The sequence below is a fragment of the Neovison vison genome, chromosome 13, assembly GCF_020171115.1.
Source record: "Neovison vison isolate M4711 chromosome 13, ASM_NN_V1, whole genome shotgun sequence".
In the NCBI taxonomy this organism is placed as follows: Eukaryota; Metazoa; Chordata; class Mammalia; order Carnivora; family Mustelidae; genus Neogale; species Neogale vison.
The window spans coordinates 84,106,695-84,128,176 of NC_058103.1; the positions used below are offsets into that span (position 1 = coordinate 84,106,695).

At 39.4% G+C, this 21,482-nt stretch overlaps 1 protein-coding gene across 4 annotated transcripts in view; it reads left to right on the plus strand.

The window, feature by feature from the left end:
- Positions 1-21,482, plus strand: part of TP53BP1 (tumor protein p53 binding protein 1) — a 75,377-nt gene that overhangs the window by 39,597 nt on the left and 14,298 nt on the right. For 3 of the 4 annotated variants that reach the window (XM_044231682.1, XM_044231686.1, XM_044231685.1), the window contains 6 exons: positions 871-990; positions 1,757-1,960; positions 6,344-6,401; positions 8,956-9,048; positions 12,330-12,813; positions 16,451-16,603. In XM_044231682.1, coding sequence (XP_044087617.1) covers positions 871-990; positions 1,757-1,960; positions 6,344-6,401; positions 8,956-9,048; positions 12,330-12,813; positions 16,451-16,603 — 1,112 coding nt within the window. Of the gene's footprint in view, positions 1-44; positions 270-870; positions 991-1,756; positions 1,961-6,343; positions 6,402-8,955; positions 9,049-12,329; positions 12,814-16,450; positions 16,604-21,482 lie in introns of those variants that run through there. The other variant, XM_044231683.1, reaches the window with a different exon arrangement.

The window sequence follows — 21,482 nt, forward strand, 5'->3', positions numbered from 1 at the left end:
AAGATACAGCTAGTTGGGTCAGTAACGCTGGTAACCTGGCTTTGTAATTGGCATCTCTAGAGGGGGCAGTCTTGTGGGACTGAGTTTTAAATTTGTGGGATCTGATTCTGTCTCCAAGTAAATAGTGTCAGAATTGAGACACCCAGTCAGTGTCTGCTGAGAATTGGAGAATTGCTTGGTGGTATTAGGATACACAATGGGCAAAATGTTTGTGAAGGAGTAGTGACTGGGTATGGCAGATTGTAGGTATTTTGAGCCATCAAAGGAAAGTAAGTACAAATTTTCATAAGTGATGTTTTAATAGGAGCAGTCTGGCACAGTTCTTTTTTTTCTCCCAAACTTGGTCATTTTATTAAAAGAGGTAAACAAGTCAGAAAATGTGATTTTGGCCGTTGACTAATTTGATTTGTAAAAATTTGGAACCAAGGCCTAGTTAAAAAGTGAAGTTTTATATCTTAACAAATGTTTTATGTTATTGATGACTAACCAAAATGTGTGTATAGGGAGTGCTCATATATGTGAGATTTACCACTGTGCAGACATTTAGGTATGAATATTACTGTCATGGCCTAGAGTGAGTGCTGGTCAGTACATGTTACTTCTCATCTCCTGTTTCTTAGGGCCTCTAAACTTTGGATGTCTTCAGTTTTTCTGTTTTCTCATTGTATGCTTTGTGTTAGTCCTGTTGGTGGCTGTAATGAGAGCACAGAGAATAGTAGGAAATTGGTTGGGTGGTCTGGTGAGAGGGGTTTGGGAATGAGCCCAATTTAGGGAGCACAGGAGAAGAATAATTGAAATATTTCTTGCAGTTCTTTTCAGTTTTACTTTTTTTGATAATTCCATTTTGGTCATCTTTTTTTCCACCTCCAGAAACTCCATTTCATTTCACTTTGCCCAAAGAAGGTGAGATTATCCCACCATTGACGGGTGCAACTCCACCTCTTATTGGACACCTAAAATTGGAGCCCAAGAGACACAGTACTCCTATTGGTGAGTGGCTAAAACATAATGGTATTTAAAGCAGAATTTCTGAGGTACCATTCTTTTTATGCAAGTGATTGTTTTAGATCTGAGGAGTTGGGTCTGCCTGATAAGGTTGGTTTTTGTCTTAGGAAGAATAAGGTTGTGGTATTGGATTCTGTTGAATTTATTCCCAAAAGATTTTGAGCAGGAATGAAAAGAAAGAAAGGGTGGAAGGAAGGAACAGAAAGACTACTTACGAGGATTGTATTCTGTTACTTTCAAGGCAGTAGAATCTGAGCGCTAAGGAATGATACAAAGCTGTTTTTATAAGGTAGGGTCAGGAAATAGGGTAGAAGTACTATTTATTCTGTACCCTGGCTATCAGTCTGCTGCTTGACAGGGCAGGAAAACTTAGATCCTCCTTCCCTGAAGCAGCCAGTAGTAGTCTTCTGCATTAACCTATTTGTTTTCTCTAGTCAGTGCTGGGAGGTAACAATCATGCCGTCTGGAGTCTCCTGCTACCTATGCCTGATGCTGGCAGATGTGGGTTGGCTGAGGGCTCATGCAGCATCCTTTGTCCAGATGCAGAAGTGGAACTGAATCCTGTTGCTCCTCTTAAGACCAGGTGTCAAAACTAGTGCGTAGTTGTTGATACTGTGACAGGATCTATCCTAGGAACCCCCTGCAGTCTTGCAGAGCTGTGGAGCCAAACAGGCAAAATGATGACCTTGAATTATATTTTTTCCTGTTTGTATTTTAGAGTTCTTTCTTCCTCCTGCCTCCCTTGTTTCAGGTATTAGCAATTATCCAGAAAGCACCATAGCAACCAGTGATGTCATGTCTGAAAGCATGGTGGAGAGCAACGATCCCATACTTGGGAATGTAAAAGGAGATCTTGGGGCTGCCCCAGAAATGGATGATAAATTGTGTCTAAAAATGAAACTGGTCAGTCCTGAGACTGAGACAAGTGAAGAATCTTTGCAGTTTAGTCTGGAAAGTAAGTTTATTTTATGTTAATCTTGGGTAATTAGTAGCTGCAGATCATCTGAGAAGTATTAGTTATCTTCTAGTTACAGTGATCAACACTTGTATTACTAAATGTATCTCTGAAGTCTTGTTCTTACAGATTTAATTCTTTGCTTTCGGCTAGTCACTGTAGTGTTACTGAAGACACTTCATTTTAAAATCTTTTGTGCTGTTTGGTTTTCTGTAGTAAACCTGTATCTCTAAAGTAATTGGTTTCCATATTCAGAAACAGTTAAGAAGAAGGTAGACACTGTAGGATTGTGGATTCATGTTGTAGGCTTATGTTGACTGTGTTCATGTTAATTAATTGCACATCCATTAGTATGGCTAAAATGCAGAGAAGGTACAAAGGAGGCTGCAAAGTAGTATCCAGATTTGAAAAGGCCTTTCAATTATGCTGAAACACTGAAGAATTTTAGGTAAGGGAGTAATACCAGATTTGTTTTTTTATTTTTATTTATTTATTTTTTAAAAGATTATTTATTTATTCATGAGAGAGAGAGAGGGAGGCAGAGGCAGAAGGAGAAGCAGGCTCCCGTGGATCAGGGAGCCCAGTAATGTGGGATTCCATCCCAGAACCCTGGGATCATGACTGGAGCTGAAGGTAGATGCTCAACTGACTGAGCCACCCAGGTGCCCCAGATTTGTTTTTTTAAAAGGATCAGCTGAGTGTCTAAAAATATTCTGCCTTTGCATTCTTCCTTGCCTTGCCTTGCCCATTTCCTGTTCTCCTGCCTGGAAAAGTCCCTCTTTGTTTAACCAGGAAGTAGGGTCACTACTAGAGGAGGTGGAAAAGAGGGGATGAATCTGAGAGGTGAATAGTAGACCAGAGAGAACCTTGGGACAGGGAAGAAAGAGGGTGGGAGGTGGGGGACATGAATTTACATCAGTATGAAGTTACATCAGAATTTAGTTTTCATGATAGTGCTCTAAAGTAGATATTCTTATTTCCAGACACAGAGAGCTGTTGCAGTTACATACCTAAGGTCGCAATAACTTTTTTTTTTTTTTAAGATTTTATGTATTTATTTCAGAGAGACATAGAGCATGAGCTAGGCGGTGAGGCGGGGCAGAGGGAGAGGGATGGGCGGACTCCCCACAGTTTGGAGGCCCACGAGGGGCTTGACCCCAGGACTCTGGGATCATACCTGAGCTAAAGTCAGATTCTGAAGTGACTGAACCATCCAGGTGCCCCAGTAGTTTTAAAAAATATATTTATTTTAGAAAACAGGGAGGTAGGTTGGGGGAGAGGAGGAGAGAGTCTTAAGTAGAATCCGTGCTGAGCACGGAACCTGAATTCCTCAGGACCCTGAGGTTATCTGAAACCAAGAGTCTGATGCTTTAACTCACTGTGCCACCTAGGCACCCCGCTAAGGTCACAGTAATTGCTAAGAGGTAGTCCTAGAGTTTGAATCAGATCTGTTTGACACAGAAGTTTATATAATACTTCCGCTAGGTAGTTTGTAAATGCTATTTAATGGAGTTAGAGCAAGAAGTCTTAAAGGATTGTAAAGGAACATTCAACAAAGAGGACTAGAAGAGTATGAAGATGGAAGTATGTGGGGAGGAGAATTAAGAAGGTAACAATGTGAGACACAAAAGTAGGGGTCTGATAAGGTATATCTGAAAATGAACAGTGGATTTGACAATCAGAGTCCATTTGGTGACTCTAGCAAGAACTATTTCAGTATGGTGCTTTGTTTGGGTAGATGCTGTATTGAAGGTATTTGAGGATTGATGGGGAAAAGAGGTAGCAGATACATTATCCTTTAGAGAAGTTTGAGGAAAGAAGGAAAAATAGGCCAAGTTAGAAATTTAGGATTGGAAATACTTTTTTATTTTTATGCCTATAAACATAGGGGCCTAAGGAGATTTATAGAGTGGAAGAGTCTCCAAAGAGATTGGTTAAAGATGAGGGATCAAGGGAAATGGTTGGTGGGTCAAAATCCTTGGGGCATTGGGAAAGGAAGTTTTCAAAGACTACCACTAGAATTGGTGGACTTGAATAAGAAGTGCCTTGCATTCTCTGCAGAGACCAAAGTTTCTCTGCAGAGACCATATACTTTGAGTTCTTAAGATATACCAGGCATTTTACATGTACAGCTCAGTAAATCTCACAATAAACCTGTGAAATAGGTCCTTTATTACCCTCATTTTATATTTGAGGAAACTGAGGCATAGGGAGACAGCAACTTTCCTAGAGTCGAATGCCTAGTAAATAGAATAGCCTGAATTCAAAGTAGTTTTAAGAAACAGGAGTGCATGGCTGGTTCAGTTGCAAGAGCATGCGACTCTTTGATCTTGGGGTTGTAAGTTAAAGCCCTGCGTTGGTTGTCGGTTTGACGTAGAGATTCCTTAAAAAAAAAAAAAAAAAAAAAATTATTAAAAAATAAAGCAAAACAAAAACGGGGTGCCTTGGTTAAGCATCCAGCTCTTGGTTTCAGCTTAGGTTATGGTCTCAGGGTAGTTACATCAAGCTCAGTATTGGGCTATGTGCTCAGTGGGAAGTCTGTTGGAGATTCCCTCTCCCTCTCCCGTTGCCCCTATCCCCCCCACACCCTGTGCACACATGCTTGCTTCCCCCCCCCCCCATATATATAAAATTAAAAAAGAACAACAGTCGTTTTAAGAACCAGAAGTCTGGGTCTGAATTACATTGCTATTCTGCTTTTCAGTGCTTAGTAATTTGAATCTTAATACTCAGAAATTAAAAGTATTACATTTTCTTTTTTATTATATCTAATATCAAGTGGGGTCTTAATTATTAAGAGAGTATGTGGTAGCCTTGAACCTTTATTTATATTTATTTTTTAATGATTTTATTTATTTATTTTTTATAAAAGATTTTTGTTTGTTTATTTGACAGAGATCACAAGTAGGCAGAGAGGCAGGCAGAGAAGAGAGGAAGGGAAGCAAGCTCCCTGCTGAGCAGAGAGCCCGATGTGAGGCTCGATGCGGGGCTCGATCCTGGGACCCTGGGATCATGACCTGAGCCAAAGGCAGAGGCTTTAACCCACTGAGCCACCCAGGCGCCCCTTAATGATTTTATTCTTAAGTATTTTCTACATTCAACATGGGGCTTGAACCCACAGCCCAGAGATCAGCCAGCCAGGTTTTCCTACTGACTCAGCCAGCCAGGTTCTCCTCCCCCACCTCCTGCTTTTTTAAAAGACTGAATCTTTAGATTTGAAATTATAACTGGGAAGACCTTAAATGGAGCTAACGTTCTGGATGATAATACTGCCTTTCTTGATACCAGGAGCATTGTATCAGGCAAGCACCCTACTTTCAGTTTTATTCATTTCATCCTCACAACAAATCTGTGAGGTTGGTTCTGTTTTATCTCTGTCTTCTAGATGAGGAAACTGACTAAGAAGATGGACTACTAAATGCTGGAGATGTGGCCTGAGCCAGGTTTCTGTTTCAGAGCCAGGGCTCTAACCACTAACGTTTTAGCTCCCACCTTGTTTACACTATGTCCAGTCATAAATGCTTTAGAAATATTTAAAAATATTTGCTATTTTCTCTAAGGCTGGAATAAATTGTACATGAGCAAATTTTAATCCTTTGGCATTAGTAACATTTGTTTGAGAATATGGGATTATTTTCAGTATCACCCTTAATTCTTTGCTAGAGATTCTTTCTTGAAAATATGTTTTGTTTTTTGAGTATCTGTCACAAAGGCACTTTGGGAAGAACTTGAGTACTGTCTGTTTTGGGTTCTCTTAAAACTGCCCACTATTTAAAATTTGTGCATCAAAAAAGATAAAATTTTGTGCATCAGTTTAAGACTTTTTTACCTAAATTTTAGTTTTATTTTAAATTTTGTATTTTTTTTAAATTTTACTTACTTATTTGAGAGAGAAAATGAGAGAAAGTACAAGCAGGTGGAACAGCAGAGGGAGAGGGAGAAGCAGATTCCCTTCTGAGCAGGGAGCCTGATGGGAGACTGGATCCCAGGACCCTGAGATGATTCCCTGAGCTAAAAGGCAGCAGCTTAACCAACTGAGCCACCCGGGTGCCCTGAAATTTTTTTTTTTACATAAATTTTATACATCTTGTATGAGAAGAGAGGAATTGATTCAGGGAGGAGTTTGATTGTCATTTTTACATGTCACTGTTTAGTAATTCATTATAGTATATTTCTGGACAAACTGTCTTTTGTAGGAGGTGTGAAAGAAAATTGATTTGGCGCAAGTGAGAAAAATTGTACCATTAAATGATAAATCTTTGTTCACTTATTCTTACCTCTTTTTGTCACTTGTTGCAGTACCAGTAGAGCAAGTTTTTAAGTGTGGTACTAACTGAATTCCGTTTCTCTTTACTTTCTGTTCTTGCTTTTGTTTTTATTCAGAGCCTACAACTGGCGAAAGAAAAAATGGATCTACTGCTGTTGCTGAGGCTGTTGCCAGGTAACCAGAGTTGGTTGCTATTTAGAGGAGTTTAATATACAAAGCCACTCTGGTAATAAGGAGAAGATGATTTATTGATAGGGGAAAAAACTTAAAATGAAACTCCAGCATAAAGGATTTAGCCATGTGTCGAATCTAACGTAGGCTGTCTTACTAATACACTTCAGTCTAATAAAGCTTTTACTATACTTAGAACTAAGATATTTAAAGGTGTTTCTCTTTCTCCCTTTTGTTCATGTGGGAGTGCCCTTTTTTCTTTTTCCTGTTGGTGAGACAGGTTATTGCTGCTTATTGGTAAGGTAATAAAGGGTTTAATAAGAGCTAGCCTTAGACCTTGTTCCTTCAAAGATTCCTGACTCAGCCACAACCTCAGGCCATTTTCTCTTCTGCCTGCCAAGTTAACTGCTGTGTTGAACTGCTAATTTTTGCTTTGTCACGAATGCTGTAATGCTTGGAGGATGAGTTTGACCCCATCCTGAGGCTCTTGTGGTAAGCTTTGCCATCTGGTGGCTGGGAGAGTAGAACTGTTTCGTTGGTTTATAGCATGAGTCATCCAGCATGAACATACTAGCAGCAGTCGTTGGTGAAATCTAGGTGAGGATTCTTAATTGGGTCTTGGTAAGTACAGTAAATAAGTAAAGCAGGCCAGGTGCCAGAGCACAGAGTATTAAGGACGTTGGCTGGCTGAATGTGTGTCCTATTTGAACATGTGCCCCTGTTCAACTCCAGCTGGTTATTACCATACAAGAGTGCAAACTTACTGTTGCCAGACCTTTACACTTTTAACAAGAAAGCTGGATTTTTAAAATAAAATTCCTTGCTTGTTGGGTCAAATAGAACATGTCTGTGGACTAAATTTGACCCTCAGTTGCAAGTTTCTGACCCACATGTAAATCCTTTGTACTCAGTCCTGTTGAGTGTTCTGTTCTGTTCTGTTCTGTTCTGCTGAGAGTTCTGTTTTAGAGAGATGGTTCTCTGGGCTCTTGCATATTTAATCTGAAAGATAAGCAGTTGAGGGTCATTACTCAGTTAAAGACTCTTTAATGTTACAAGTTAAAGAAAATGGAGTATACACTTGCTTAGGTTTTAACATAATTATATATCAGACATGACTTGTCATTAGTCTGTGCATGTGCACATTAAGAGGGAACAGTGTGTTGTTGAACCTTTTGTGCCAAATGGAGGGATGAAAAATAAGTGTAAGACTTCATTTTGGAGGATGGGTATTGGGGAGTCAGAATGAGATGAAATTCATTGGTATTGTTGTTAAGGAAATTGTGTATATGAGAATCTAGATTTTAAAAGTTTGACTCTTCACTTTATAGTTAGGTTCACCATAGAAATGTAAGTAAGCTGTGCTTGAATATTTTATCTGTCTATCTATCTATTTATTAAAAGACCTTCTTTATTTGACAGAGATCACAAGCAGGCAGAGAGGCAGGCAGAGGGGGAGGGGAAGCAGGCTCCCCGCCAAGCAGAGAGCCTGATGGGGGGGGGGTGTGTCTTGATCTCAGGACCCTGAGACCACGACCTGAGTCGAAGGCAGATGCTCAACCCACTGAGCCACCCAGGCACTCCTCTGCTTGAATATTTTCAGTGATCACTTCTTTTGCATTTAAGTGAAGCAGTACCACGGTTATCAAGTGTCATCTGTTAACTGGGCTCTGTTCACATTACTTGCTGTTATCTTCTTTTTCTCTTAAACATTTCATTATTGAAAGTTTCAAGTATATACAGAAGTAGAAAGAATAGTAAAATGCAATAATACGTATTCACCACCCAGTGTCAAAAATTACCAACTCATTGTCTTGGTTCATTTATAAATACTTCCATCACACTCACCCTCACTGGATTATTTTGGAGCTAATTCCAGCGTACCTCATTTTATCTATAAATATCTCACTGCTTTTTCTAAAGAATAAGGATTTTTTATTTTGAACTTGACCACAGTGCTATGATCATACTTTTAAAATTGGCAGTGATTCCTTGAAAAAAAAAGTTCAGTGTTCAGATTTCTCTGATTGCCTCATAAAAGGTTTTTTTACACGGTTAAATCAAGATCCAAACAATGTCCACATATTATGTCTCTTAAGTTAAAATTTGATTTGATTTGTCTCATAAGATCTGATTATGTCCTTTTTGTGTGTGTATGTGTGTGTTATGTTAGTCACCATACAGTACATCATTAGTTTTTGATGTAGTGTTCCATGATTCATTGTTCTATTGGGATCTCCTCCCCCCCCCCACCCCCCTTTCCCCCCTAGCAATTTATTTGTTGAAGAAACTGAGTTGTTTGTTCTATAGAGTACTAAAGTTTGGATTTCGCTGATTACATCTTTTTGGTATTTGATACAGTCCTCTGTCCCATCTTACTTCCTGTGAATCTTCTTGAGAGTTTTTAACTGTGCTAATTTGAAACAAGTATGAAGGGTATTTTGGTATAAGGTGGTTTGGGATGCAGAGCAAGGATCTTAACTCCCTTTGTGCATAAAAAGGGTAATCGCCAGAGTTACTTTCCCTTTTATACTAACCCAGTATTGCTTTATTATCTTAGTTCTCCGAAGACCGTGTCTGTGTTTAGCTGTGTTTGTGAAGCCCAACAAGATGATGAGGCTCGAAGTCAGAATCCTCCCTCTGTGCCCATGAGGTGAGCATTATTTTCATAGCCTCTTTTGAGTCGTATTGATTTGCAGAATGATTGGTACCAAAATCTAGAATGTACATTGCTACCGTTTTGTGAACTTGAGCTTACATTTTTATCTGAGGGATTGTGACATATTCTAGATGGATTTATAAATGAGATGTTGTGATAAATTTTATTTAATATTTTATAGGTATAGGTTTTTGTCTTGATTTACTTATTCTATCAATTTGAAATGATTCAGTCTTCATAAATTTATGAACATATATCATTCTAAAGAAAAATCTGTAGTTCTATATTTTAAAAATCACACCCTTTTTCTCAGTTTTGGAACTGTTTGCTTTTAATAAGACTTTTCATTTTTCTTTAGTTTCCCAAAGGGCAAACTGAGATGTCCACCCCCAAATTTAAAGTTTGTCATACTTGATAGAATTAAGATTTGCCTGATTTCTTTATTCCATAATCTCTTAGAATAGCTTTGAAACAAAAAAATTTTTGAGTTACAAAGTATTCTTTCTCGGGGCGCCTGGGTGGCTCAGTGGGTTAAGCCGCTGCCTTCGGCTCAGGTCATGATCTCAGGGTCTTGGGATCGAGTCCCGCATCGGGCTCTCTGCTCAGCAGGGAGCCTGCTTCCCTCTCTCTCTCTGCCTGCCTCTCCATCTACTTGTGATTTCTCTCTGTCAAATAAATAAATAAAATCTTTTAAAAAAAAAAAAAGGTATTCTTTCTCTATTTAAATAGAGTATCTTGTTTGGGATATACAGTTCTTATATTTAGTATAAGGAAATAAGGCAATGGAAATAAGCTTGTATTTTCATTATTATATGGTGTTCAGTGATTCTGTAATTAGAGAATTGGATGATGTTTTGTCAGTGGGTATGTTCCTAATGTTATCTGCAGCATAATTTTAATGTTATTGACATAAATATTCAGAAGGAAATACATCAGTGCTTTTATTAGCATTCTGATTATTAAATGTGAGCTTGTTGGTATTCTTGAGAATCAAATAGCCCAGGTCACATTCTAACAACGGGGAGCAGCAGGCAGAGAGAGAAGCAGGCTTCCTGGTGAGCAAGGAACCTAATGGAGGATTTGATTCCAGAACCCTGGGATAATGACCTGAGCCAAAGACACTTAACTGACTGAGCCACCCAGGCATCCCTCTGTTCAGAAGTTCTACCCTAAATAAACAGCTTCTGTAAAATGTGGTAGGCTTCTTTAAGGGTGGGAAACAGTGGTAATTGAATACTTAATAGTTAATCAAGTACTTTTCCTTCCAGCTTTTGACTTTTATTGTTGTTCAGCTATTGATGTTCGCTGCCTGAAATATTCAAACATGAGTATTTAGGTCTTAGAAAAGATGAATAGAATTTTCTTAATTGCTTTGTTTTATTCAACATAAAGCAACATAGTATCAATTGAGCATCTGCTGTGTACCTAGCCCTGTGCTATGGTCACTTACAACCTCTTCAGAGGTAGGTTTTACTCCTCTGTTTCCTGGTGGACTCTTACTCTCACCTTTTCTTTATTGTGTTATATATCCTTATTCATTTGAGGTTTCTGACAGGACTCAAGCTATGACCACCAAATTTTTACCAGCCTGTCTTGGGCTACTCCTCTGTTCTAAATCTCTTTAATATCTTGTTTTGGTATACTGAGCTCAACAAGATAGACATCTCAGAAACTTCTTTTCTCTTTCTTATTCAAGATCCAGAGCAGGGCATTTCTCCAGGAGTTCTTCCCGTTTCCTATTTTCTGCCTACATTTGTCAGCTCAGTTCTTAAGGGATGAGCGCTCCTTCCAGAATGGAGACAGCTTTCTCTTTCTCAGTGACTAGTTCGATCTTTCTCTGGCCAAATGCTCTCAGCAACATATGACATGGTTTCTAGATCCTTGATTATACTGGCTGTTCTCTTCTAGGTGTATCTCAATTTATGCCGTATAAACTATGATGCTCCAAACTGAAACATCCAGATATGGTCATACCATGGTCAGTTTAGAATGGATTCCTTTTCTCTTTTTTCTGGCTACTATGCATTTAATGTGGCCTAAAATGCATTAGTTTCTTGTTTTGTTTGTAGTGTAATGACTCACTGAATTTTAATTCACCAAAAATTAAAAGTTCATAGGCATTTTCTATATGAATTTGCTACTTATACAATTAGTTTACTTAATCTGAGAGTAGATTTTTACAATTACTCAATCTCTTAATGGAGAGAACATTAATTCTTTTGTTCGTAGTACACTTATTAAACACTTAATGTGTAATAAGCTCTGTATTAGGTGTTTGAAGTAGAGATGAATAAGACATGAATGTTAAGTTTCTGTGTAACCTCACTTGGAGTTAATCTGGGCCTTTTTATTCTGGTTAAGGACATTTTAAAAAGCCCCTAGGCACCTCAGAGCTTGGTGGTATCTAGTTTGAGGAGACATTAATCAGATGCTTGTGGGATATAAGTCACTGATGGCCCAGTGGGAAGACGAATGAAAAGAAGTAGGCTGTATCTTGAGAATGTCTTCAAGAAACCAAGTCATTCTGAATTGTTAGTTGTAAGATAATACCAGTATAGCTAGCAAAGCTAGAATGTCACCTATAACTCTATGCTGTAAAAATTAAATTTCTTTCCCTAAAATTATTGGTTGGGGTAGGAGGTAATGGAAAGTATCTAGACTGCTAGGAGTCATTTGAGAATGTTAGAACCAATAAAAACCAAACTATACATCTTGACCTAATTGAGATTTTTTTGAAGTAGATCCCTAAACTGCCTTCATTGACTTTGACTTCAGGAATAGCTTTACATCTTTCTGTTTACCTTATTTTCTGGTGTCAGATTTCAGAGTTCGTAACTAGTGATGGGAAGAAATTTTATGACTATTTTATCGACATGGTGGGATAGTCCTATGTACCATTATTTTTTTCGAGAGTATAGTTAGGTTGGGGCACCCAGGTGGTGTACGTGGTTGAGGAACTGACTTCTGGTTTTGATTTAGATTGTGATCTCAGGGTGATAAGATCCAGTCCCAAGTCAGGCTCAGCACAGGTTCTGCTTGAGACTCCCTCCCTCTCCCCCACTGTGTTCTCTCTCTCACTCTCTCTAAAAGAAATATATCTTTAAAAAAAAAAAAAAAGGTGAAATTATGTTGAACTTTGTAAGGTGATATGCTCTGTCACCTTAGTTCCTCCCTTCCCCACATTTCTCAGATTGTCAAATTTGTGTACTTCCTCTTGCCAGTAGACACACACACTTGCTTACTTGACATGGCTTCTTCCTATGGTTGATTTTTAGGGGGAATTCGCTCAGTTTTCCAAGTACTCAAGATGAAGAAGAGAAGGAAAAATTGGAAGGTGAACAAAGGACCAGGAAGAGTCAACAGCCTATGAAGCCCAGTTGTCCTGTCAAAGACCCTCCTTCTCCTGTCTCCCAGCAGGTGGCCACACAGGGGCCATCCAGTCCTCAAGGGGAAGCAATGGAGACAGATGTGCTAGAAGGCCAGAAAGAAGGCCAGAATACCAATCAGGAAAAACCTAGTAATGCCTTGACTGAAAGGCCCAACCAAAATAACATAGGAATCCAGACCATAGAGCGTTCCCTGTGGGTCCCAGAAACTGTTTCAGCAGCAACCCAGACTGTAAAGAATGTATGTGAACAGGGGACCAGTACGGTGGACCAGAATTCTGGAAAACAAGATGCCACAGTTCAGACTGAGAGGGGGACTGGTGAAAAACCAGTCAGTGCTCCTGGGGATGATACAGAGTCTCTCCATAGCCAGGTGAGACAACATACAGAGTATCTTAGGGGCCCTGTTTTTTGACTTCATGGATTCCTGGAGAATTGAACATGTGGTACTTGTACCTAATGATAATTCTGAAGGGTTTTGTAGAGAACAGTAATTAAAAACAATTTTTCCAGGATGGAGATAGGGTAGTGAAAATTATGGGTAGCTGTATCCAGTAGGTAGTTTGAAACAGTGTTGGAGTTTGTCAGGTAGGTCTTTACTGGAAAAGAAAGCCAGGAATTTAGTCTAGGCCCTATAATATTCTTCTACATTTAACTTTTTCTGCCATGATTTTTCATCTTCCCGTATAAGCATCAGAGCTGATTGCTTCCCTCCCAAGTTTATTTCACCAAGGTTCCCAGGAACTTGAGAAGAGTACAAAGCAGAGGAGAAGGGATAGAGAAGCATGAAGGATACTATACCACAGTATTAGAAACAGGACCGTAAGAGAGAGAGGAAGGAGTGCTCGGGTGACTAGGACTGCAGAAAGAGGCTACAGCTAGATATAATGGGAGGAAAAGGATTGGGGCTGATGGAAGTAAGACTGGAGGAGCAACAGGTTCTTGGGAAGAGAGTTGGGAAGTATAGGTAGTAATAAAAATTGAATGGGTAAGAAATTGTGGTAGAACTGTACCTATTAACAAATAAGAGGAAGTTCATAAAATCTCATCAGATGGCATTTGGGTTCCATGGCAGGGAAAATTTGGAAGTTATTAATAGTGCTTAAATTGCCTTTTCAGTTGCTCTGGTAGACTATCTAAATTTGGAATCTGCCTAGGAAAGCTTCATTAGTGATGTGCTAGTGACGTTCTAATTGTCCAAATTGTTTGTTTTATAAAAATAAAATAATATAGTTCCTCTTTATTGAACACCTAAAGTGTATCAGCATTGTGCTCAAGACAACCCATGAGGTTGGTATTATTATTCCCATTTCACAGGTAAAGAAACCGAGCTGAAGAGAGGTTAAGTAACTTGCCCAAGATTTTGCCATCAGTAGGTGGCAGAACTGGAATTTGAACTCAGCATATCTGACTTCAGAATCGGTATTCTTTTCATTATGCTATGTTGCTTTTCTCTTTATTAATCATGGCCTGTGTAGTCTTGTTCTGTTTATCTGTGCCTCTCCAGGAACTCCAGAAATTACGTTTATATTATTAGCCTTTCAAGGTAACACAGTCTTTGAAACTTAAGACTTTATCAGTTTGTATAGATTAAAAATAGCATAGCTTTTTGAATATAGGGGTTATAATAGATCAGACCCTATTTTGCACCTATTTTTACCGTTAAAGTGTTTACAGTCTGCCAGGTAATAATGTGGTTTCTCTATCTTTATAGAAAGTGTTAAACTTGATCCAAAAGATAGCAGTCTTATAGAAGCCACTAGATTATGTCTTCCTTTCTTTCTTTGTAAAATAGGGAAATAATCTCTGCTCCTATCTCATGATGATGAGAGCAGGAGCCCCTGAGCCAGAGTGGTTAAGCCTAGGCTGTGGAGTCAGACCACTTCTATCTGGGATATTGTGAGGATTAAATGAGATCTGGCATGTGAACCCCTTAACTTAACATTACACCTGGCACATAGTAGATAGCTCAGTATATGTTGGCTACTGCTACTGCCTGTTGATTATTATGATTTTAAACACCACTGCTCATACTGTACTGCTATTGTGTCATACAGAGTGAAATAACATATTTAAGAGCTAATTTTTCCTGCTAAGAAAGGTGCTAGGAAAATCTAGGTGGTGAGTAAGTACAGTTTCACTTGGGAAAGGTGAGACATTATGGAGGTGGATTATGGTGATGTTTGCAGAACACTGTGAATGTGTGTATGCTTACAAATGGTTATAGTGGTAAACTTCGTGTATATTTTACTACAGTAAAAAATTACAGATGAGGTGGGTACAGTAACAAATCAGCATTGCCGTGCTATATTTTGAAGAATGCTGGAAAAGGAGGAAGGCTCTGTGGAGGTTGTCCAGGTGCCAGTGTTTTCGTATCCACTGCATTCTGGGTAGGACTCCGGCCAGTGCTGGGGAAAAGCATAGGCAGCCTACCTTAGACAGTCCTTAAAATTTCAGTTCTGTAGCCAGTGCACCTAGAGCCAGGCTTTTAATGAAGAGCAAGTTGGGTTTTGTTTTCATTTTGTTATCTTCCTTTTATAATGCTAAGATCATCAAGCTATTTATCTTTACAGAGACCTCTTTTAAGAAGACTGTTTGGAGAGAGAGTAAGCATAGCTTTCTTTTTATCTGCCCCCTTTCTTTTCTCTCCTTTCTTATTCTGTCAGACATGTTTATTTTTAAGTGTCTCTCTCGAAGTGATCATCTTGTCTGGCTGTTGTAGTGGAAGAATGCAGGAAGTCTTGAGAAGTCTGAACTCAAGGAGTGTTGATGTATCCCTAAAACCTTTAAGACCTCTGTGATCCAGGGCCTGGCTCTCCCTGTCTAGGCAAGAGGTCTAGGCTGTCACGGTTCTGATACAGGGGCACCCTGATGATGGAACTGTGACAGACCAGAGCTCTGACCACTCATTAACCAGAGTTGTGTATACAAAAGTACTTTAGTGTATGTGCTGCCGAAGTGAGCACTATACAAAAGTATTTTAAGAAATGAGTTGGTTTATGTTTCTGTACTTTTTGTTTTATTTATATCCTCATAATTTAGATACCCATTTTGGTAAATACTTACCCCTAAGATGTAGTTGGAGTGGGAATTAGGAAAATTACTCAAAGTTTTAGGTAAATTACTACCATATTGGTCAGTAAAAACCCAGGATCATCATCATTGCAGTGGTATATGTAGTTCTTTGGAAAGACTTGGATACCTTGACATTGACTGTTAAAAAAAAAGTCAGTCTACTGTGGGGAAGTAAAGTGGGAGAAAAAGTGCATTTTCTCCTGCTCAGAATTAGAGAGCCAGTGGGGTGGAGGGGAGGGCATGGATGCTATCAAATGTGCTATATGTGTAATGAGAAAACATGTATATAACAGTTGGCATAAAAACGTAGGGTTTATTTAAGCTATTTAACTATTCTTTATAATACAAGTAAATACAAAATCCTTATTTATTAATGTTTTCTGTTTGTGGACACTAGCTTGGCTCTTAAGCTATAATTATTACTTGAAACATTAAATATTTCATATTCTGAGAGAAATCTGTATCTAGTTCTAGGCATAATTAAACTATAGTTTTGGTGACTAGTGTGCATTGAGATTAATAGATTACTCTGTTCTAAAATAAAGTTCTAAAGAATGCCTTTTATTTAAAGAGATGATGCAAGTATAAGTTTGTATAAGTCAGCATCAAAATCCGAAGGATTATAACCTAAAATGTACTTTTATGGGGGTCAGAGTTTCACTTAAATATCCTTGATACAAGTGCTAGACGTTATGATTTTGATTTAGACAGAAATAGGTCATTTTAAGTGATAAACTGTTACAAACTCTTCCTAGCTTCTGGCTATATAGCTGGTCCATCCCTGTTCTTATCTATAGGTGAGTAGAGTACAAAACAACTAGAAAATTCCATCACATTAGATCCATGGAACCTCTGAACAATGCTCATCATGAAGAAATTGATCTGATTCTTTTTGCAGTGAGACCCATGCTTGTGTTCCATATTTTCTGTCACAGGGAGAGGAAGAGTTTGATATGCCTCAGCCCCCACATGGCCATGTCCTGCATCGCCACATGAGAACAATCCGTGAGGTTCGCACGCTTGTCACCCGTGTCATCACAGATGTGTATTATGTGGATGGAACAGAAGTAGAAAGAAAAGTAACTGAGGTAATGCATACTTTGGGTCTATGTGGCAAATTTCAGTAGGAAAGTTTCCCTGGCTCTCCACGTTCACCTCTACCCGCCCTTCTTGTACAACTAGCTTTTGTGTTTTCCTTTGTCTTGTTAGAAAGATGTTAAAGACTCTGCTCTTACAAGTTCTTTTTTTTTTTTTTTTTTTTAAATTTTATTTATTTGACAGATCACAAGTAGGCAGAGAGGCAGGCAGAGAGAAAGGGGGAAGCAGGCTCCCTGCAAAGCAGGGAGCCCAATGGCGGGGCTCGATGAGGGGCTTGATCCCAGGACCCGGAGATCATAACCTGAGCTGAAGGCAGAGGCTTAACCCACTGAGCCACCCAGGCGCCCCAAGAGGAGAGTCTTCAATTCTCTTTTTCCCAACCATGAGCTTACTGTTTGGCCTTTGGTCATTTATTTAACCAGTCCCATCATGGTTTCAGTTTTTGGTTTTTTGTTTTGTTTTGTTTTTTAAGATTTTATTTATTTATTTGACAGACAGAGATCACAAGTAGGCAGAGAGGCAGGCAGAGAGAGAGAGAGGAGGAAGCAGGTTCCCCGCTGAGCAGAGAGCCCAATGTGGGGCTCGATCCCAGGACCCTGAGACCATGACCTGAGCCAAAGGCAGAGGCTTTAACCCACTGAGCCACCCAGGCACCCCAAGAGGAGAGTCTTCAGTTCTCTTTTCCCCAACCATGAGCTTACTGTTTGACCTTTGGTCATTTATTTAACCAGTCCCATCATGGTTTCAGTTTTTGTAAAGAGCAGATTGATGAATCTCTGTAAATCCCTGTCATGTATAAATGCAGCCTATGTATTATTTTTAATCCTTGGAAACACTTAAGGAGCTTTAGAATTCTTCTGCTTTACTCCACGTGTTTTCTCATTGCCTCTCACTGTTTTCTCGTTTGTGTTTATGTTTATTGATTGTGTCCTTTCTTGGTCTCCATTCATGTGTGGTTATACCTGCTGGTAAAGATGCACCTTTATTTCTTAGTAGGATTCATTATGGACTCATTCCCAGTGTTGGCAAAATATTGGCATTTATTCATTGTCACTGGACAACATTATACTTTGTTTAGATCTCATACTAGCTGAAAGTAAGCACATTTTCTAGAATTAAAGATGTGGCACCATTCTTGGTACATATGTTAATTTCTAAGAACCATTTTATTAATTGATAAGATGCACAGCTACATACTTTCCTTCCTTTACTCAGGCACTTTTAAAAAAATCTGCCAGCTAGTCATATGGGAAGTTGAGCTCAGGGAGAATTAAAATTGTATGTAGTTTATTAAATGGAACATATTATTGCTGCTGTTCATTGATGGGCCATTGTGCCCCTCACGGCAGAAAGGATTTGACATTAGTTTGATAAATTGTCTTGTATTCTTTCTTTATTGTATACCAAAATCACAGATGTTATCTTCAGTTTTACATTTGTGGAATTTTTTTTTGGTGTTACTACTATTTTGGAAAAACTGGGAACTTACAGCAGCTTTAGAAAAGTGAATGCTTTCATGGATAGTTTTTTTTTTTTTTTTTAAGATTTTTATTTATTTATTTGATAGAGAGAGATCACAAGTAGGCAGAGAGGCAGGCAGAGAGAGGGGGGGGAAGCAGGCTTCCTGCTGAGCAGAGAGCCCGATGCAGGGCTCAATCCCAGGACCCTGAGATCATGACCCGAGCTGAAGGCAGAGGCTTAAACGCACTGAGCCACCCAGGCGCCCCTCATGGATAGTCTTTATAAATACTTTAATCTAAAATGTTACATTGTAGCACTAATTTATTATTTGATGTGCTTTTTTTTTTTTTAAGATTTTAGTTATTTATTTGAATTAGAGAGAGGGAGCGAGAAAACATAAACGGCAGGCAGAGGCAGAGGGAGAGGGAGAAGCAGACTCCCCGCTGAGCAGGATCCCAGAACCCTGAGATCATCACCTGAGCTGGAGTCAGACGCTTAATTTACTGAGCCACTCAGGCGCCCGATGTGTTTTCTAAAGTATATTTCTGGAAACAGCAGGTCTTTCAGATACTCTGAGAGGAAAAAAATGTTCCATGGTCAAAGTTCGAGAAATACCAAATGCTGTAAAACCTCCCATCCCCCATGAAAATTCATAGTGCATATTACATTAAAGGCTCTAAGAAGTCCTTTATTAAAGATGTTTATTTTATTATTTAATATATTAGTTAACCAAACTTATTTGACAACTGAACATTTTTTAAGGTAGTACTTATTATACCCATATGGAACATAGTTCGGAAAATGCTGCCTAATTAAATACAGTAATTACAGGAACTAATGTTTTTGGAGTACTAACTACATGCCAGGCACTATTGTAAGGACTTTAAGTGATTTAACTTACTTAATCCTCGCAACTAAGCTGTGAGGTAGATGCTGTTATCCCATTTTCTAAATGAAGAAATGGAAGCATAGCCAGTAAAAATAACCTACTTTAGGTTACATAGCTAATAAACAGGAACTAGAACTCATCCCATGCAGTCTAGGTCTGGAGTGTACATTCTTAACCACTACATTTGCTCACTTTCAAGAGTAAAAATGATGTATGCAAGAAGTGATGTATGGTGGTAGTGTGATGAGGAAGAAACTCATCTGAGGGGAATTTTGATACAGTCTTTCTGAATGATGTCTAGAAAGCATTTGAGTTGGATACTTAAGTTTTTAGAAGTTGGATTGATAAGGGGGAAGGGCATTCCATATAGAAAGCTTGGTGAGTAAAGGCACAGAGTAACGAGCACACAGGCATGAACAGTCTAGTTGGTAGGCAGCAAAAAAGATGCATGAAGGAGTGTGAAGATTGAGGTTAGAGGCTTCTGGGAACTTAACTTTCCTCATATCTTGTATCCTTTGCTTATTATCTTTTAGAGATTTTATTCATTTGTTTACCAGCAACAACTTCTTTACTGTGTTCCTATACTCTGGCAGGCCCTGGGACTACGAAGATTAAAAAAATGGCAAGGCGCCTGGGTAGCTCGGTGGGTTGGGCCGCTGCCTTCGGCTCGGGTCATGATCTCAGGGTCCTGGGATCGAGTCCCGCATCGGGCTCTCTGCTCAGCGGGGAGCCTGCTTCCCTCTCTCTCTGCCTGCCTCTCCATCTACTTGTGATTTCTCTCTGTCAAATAAATAAATAAAATCTTTAAAAAAAAAAAAAAGACTCCTATTCTCTAGGAGCTTATACTTTGTTCCTATACCGTGGTAGGCGCTGGGACTATGAAGATAAAAAAAAGACTCCTGTTTTCTAGGAGCAACGAATCCAAAACTTGTTGGTTGCTGAGGTAGGGAGTAGAAAGATGTGTTAGAAGAGGGGGCAGAACCTGCCAGCTTACCTGAAGGTGGCTAAAAGATTTTTCAGAAGATGTAGTACTCAAAAGTGTAGCAGATGACATTGAGGGGTGGGGGAGAAGGACATTATAGACAGAATGAAAAGTTACGTAAATATGTAGATAGATAGTATGATATGCTTAATGAATATTTAGAGGCTCAGTATGACACTACAGTCAGGTAGGGAATGGTAGAGAATGCCATCGGGGTTGGTAGAGGCCCACAGCGTAAGGGCTTTTGTATACCATAGAGGAGTTTAGATTTTTATCTTTGGTGTGATGGAGAACCTTGAAAGAATTTTGGAGAAAAGAGTGATGTGCTCAGATTTGTATGTGGGAAAGGTCAGTTTAGTAGCTATTTAACCATGGATTAGAATGGGTTGAGGCATAGTTGAGACAATAGGTAATGAGTGCCAGATTAGGACAGTGGTGGTCGGGGTTGAGAGAAGAGACAAGATGCAAGAAATAGATAGAGGGTAAAATTTTGATAGACTTTGGTGAATTCCTGAATGTGGGGATAAAGGGAGAGGGAGAAATATAGCATGGTCCCTGGGCTTTTGCCTGTGCAGCTAGATAGATGGTGGTACCACACACCGTGTCAAAGAATGTAAATAGAACACGGTTTGAGAGAGAAGATCATTCAGTAAATATTTCCCGAGGGTCTCTCTTGTGGTATGCACTGTGCTGGATTTGGGGTATACACATACCCAGGAAAGAAGATAGTGTTACCATCTCTGTCTTAACAGGGCCTCTGTAGTTTGGAAGAAGAGACACGATCTTAACAGGCCAGCTTAGTGCCTGTGTCTACGTCATTAGGAGAGCAGTGGCTTTGACTGCAGGACAGTTGCAAAGGCAGGAGTAGCTTGCTACTGTTCCAGGGCTTACTATCCAACAGAGATAGAGTCTGGAATCCCAGCCTTTTAGGCTGACCATGCCTCTACTCATTTGTCATATCCAAGTGAAGATACCGACTTCAGTTCTGGGCTGTTGTAGTCAGATGGCCAGACTGGAATCTGGCTGCAGCAGACAGTTTGGTGAAAAGAGACAGTGGTTTGAGAAAGTCATATTTATCTCTGACACTTTTTACAGGTGGTGCAATTTCTGGTAAAGACCCTGAGGACACATGGCTGAGGTAGTGGAAAATGTTGATGGCGGTAATCAGATCAGGAACTTGGGAATTGCTAGAAGGGTCATCTGATGAATGTAAGCCACAGAGGATAGTGACAGATGTAGGGAAAGACTGGGAAGGGAGGCTGTGAACCAGGAATTAACAGTGTTCATTCATGAGAGTGAGTGGGTGGGAGGATTTGGTGAGTAATGGGGAGAGGAAAGTTTGACAGAATGGCAAATAGTAGTTTAGTAGGAGCAAGAGGTGGGGAGATAGAAATGGTCTGTTAATGGCAGTGAGGAGCAAGGTTGCCTCTTACCTCCAGACTCCTGAATTGAGGTTGGTTGAGAAAAACCATCCTCTGCATAGAGCCGTAGGGGATGTGAGATGCACTGGGTATATCCAGGATTCATTCATTGAAGG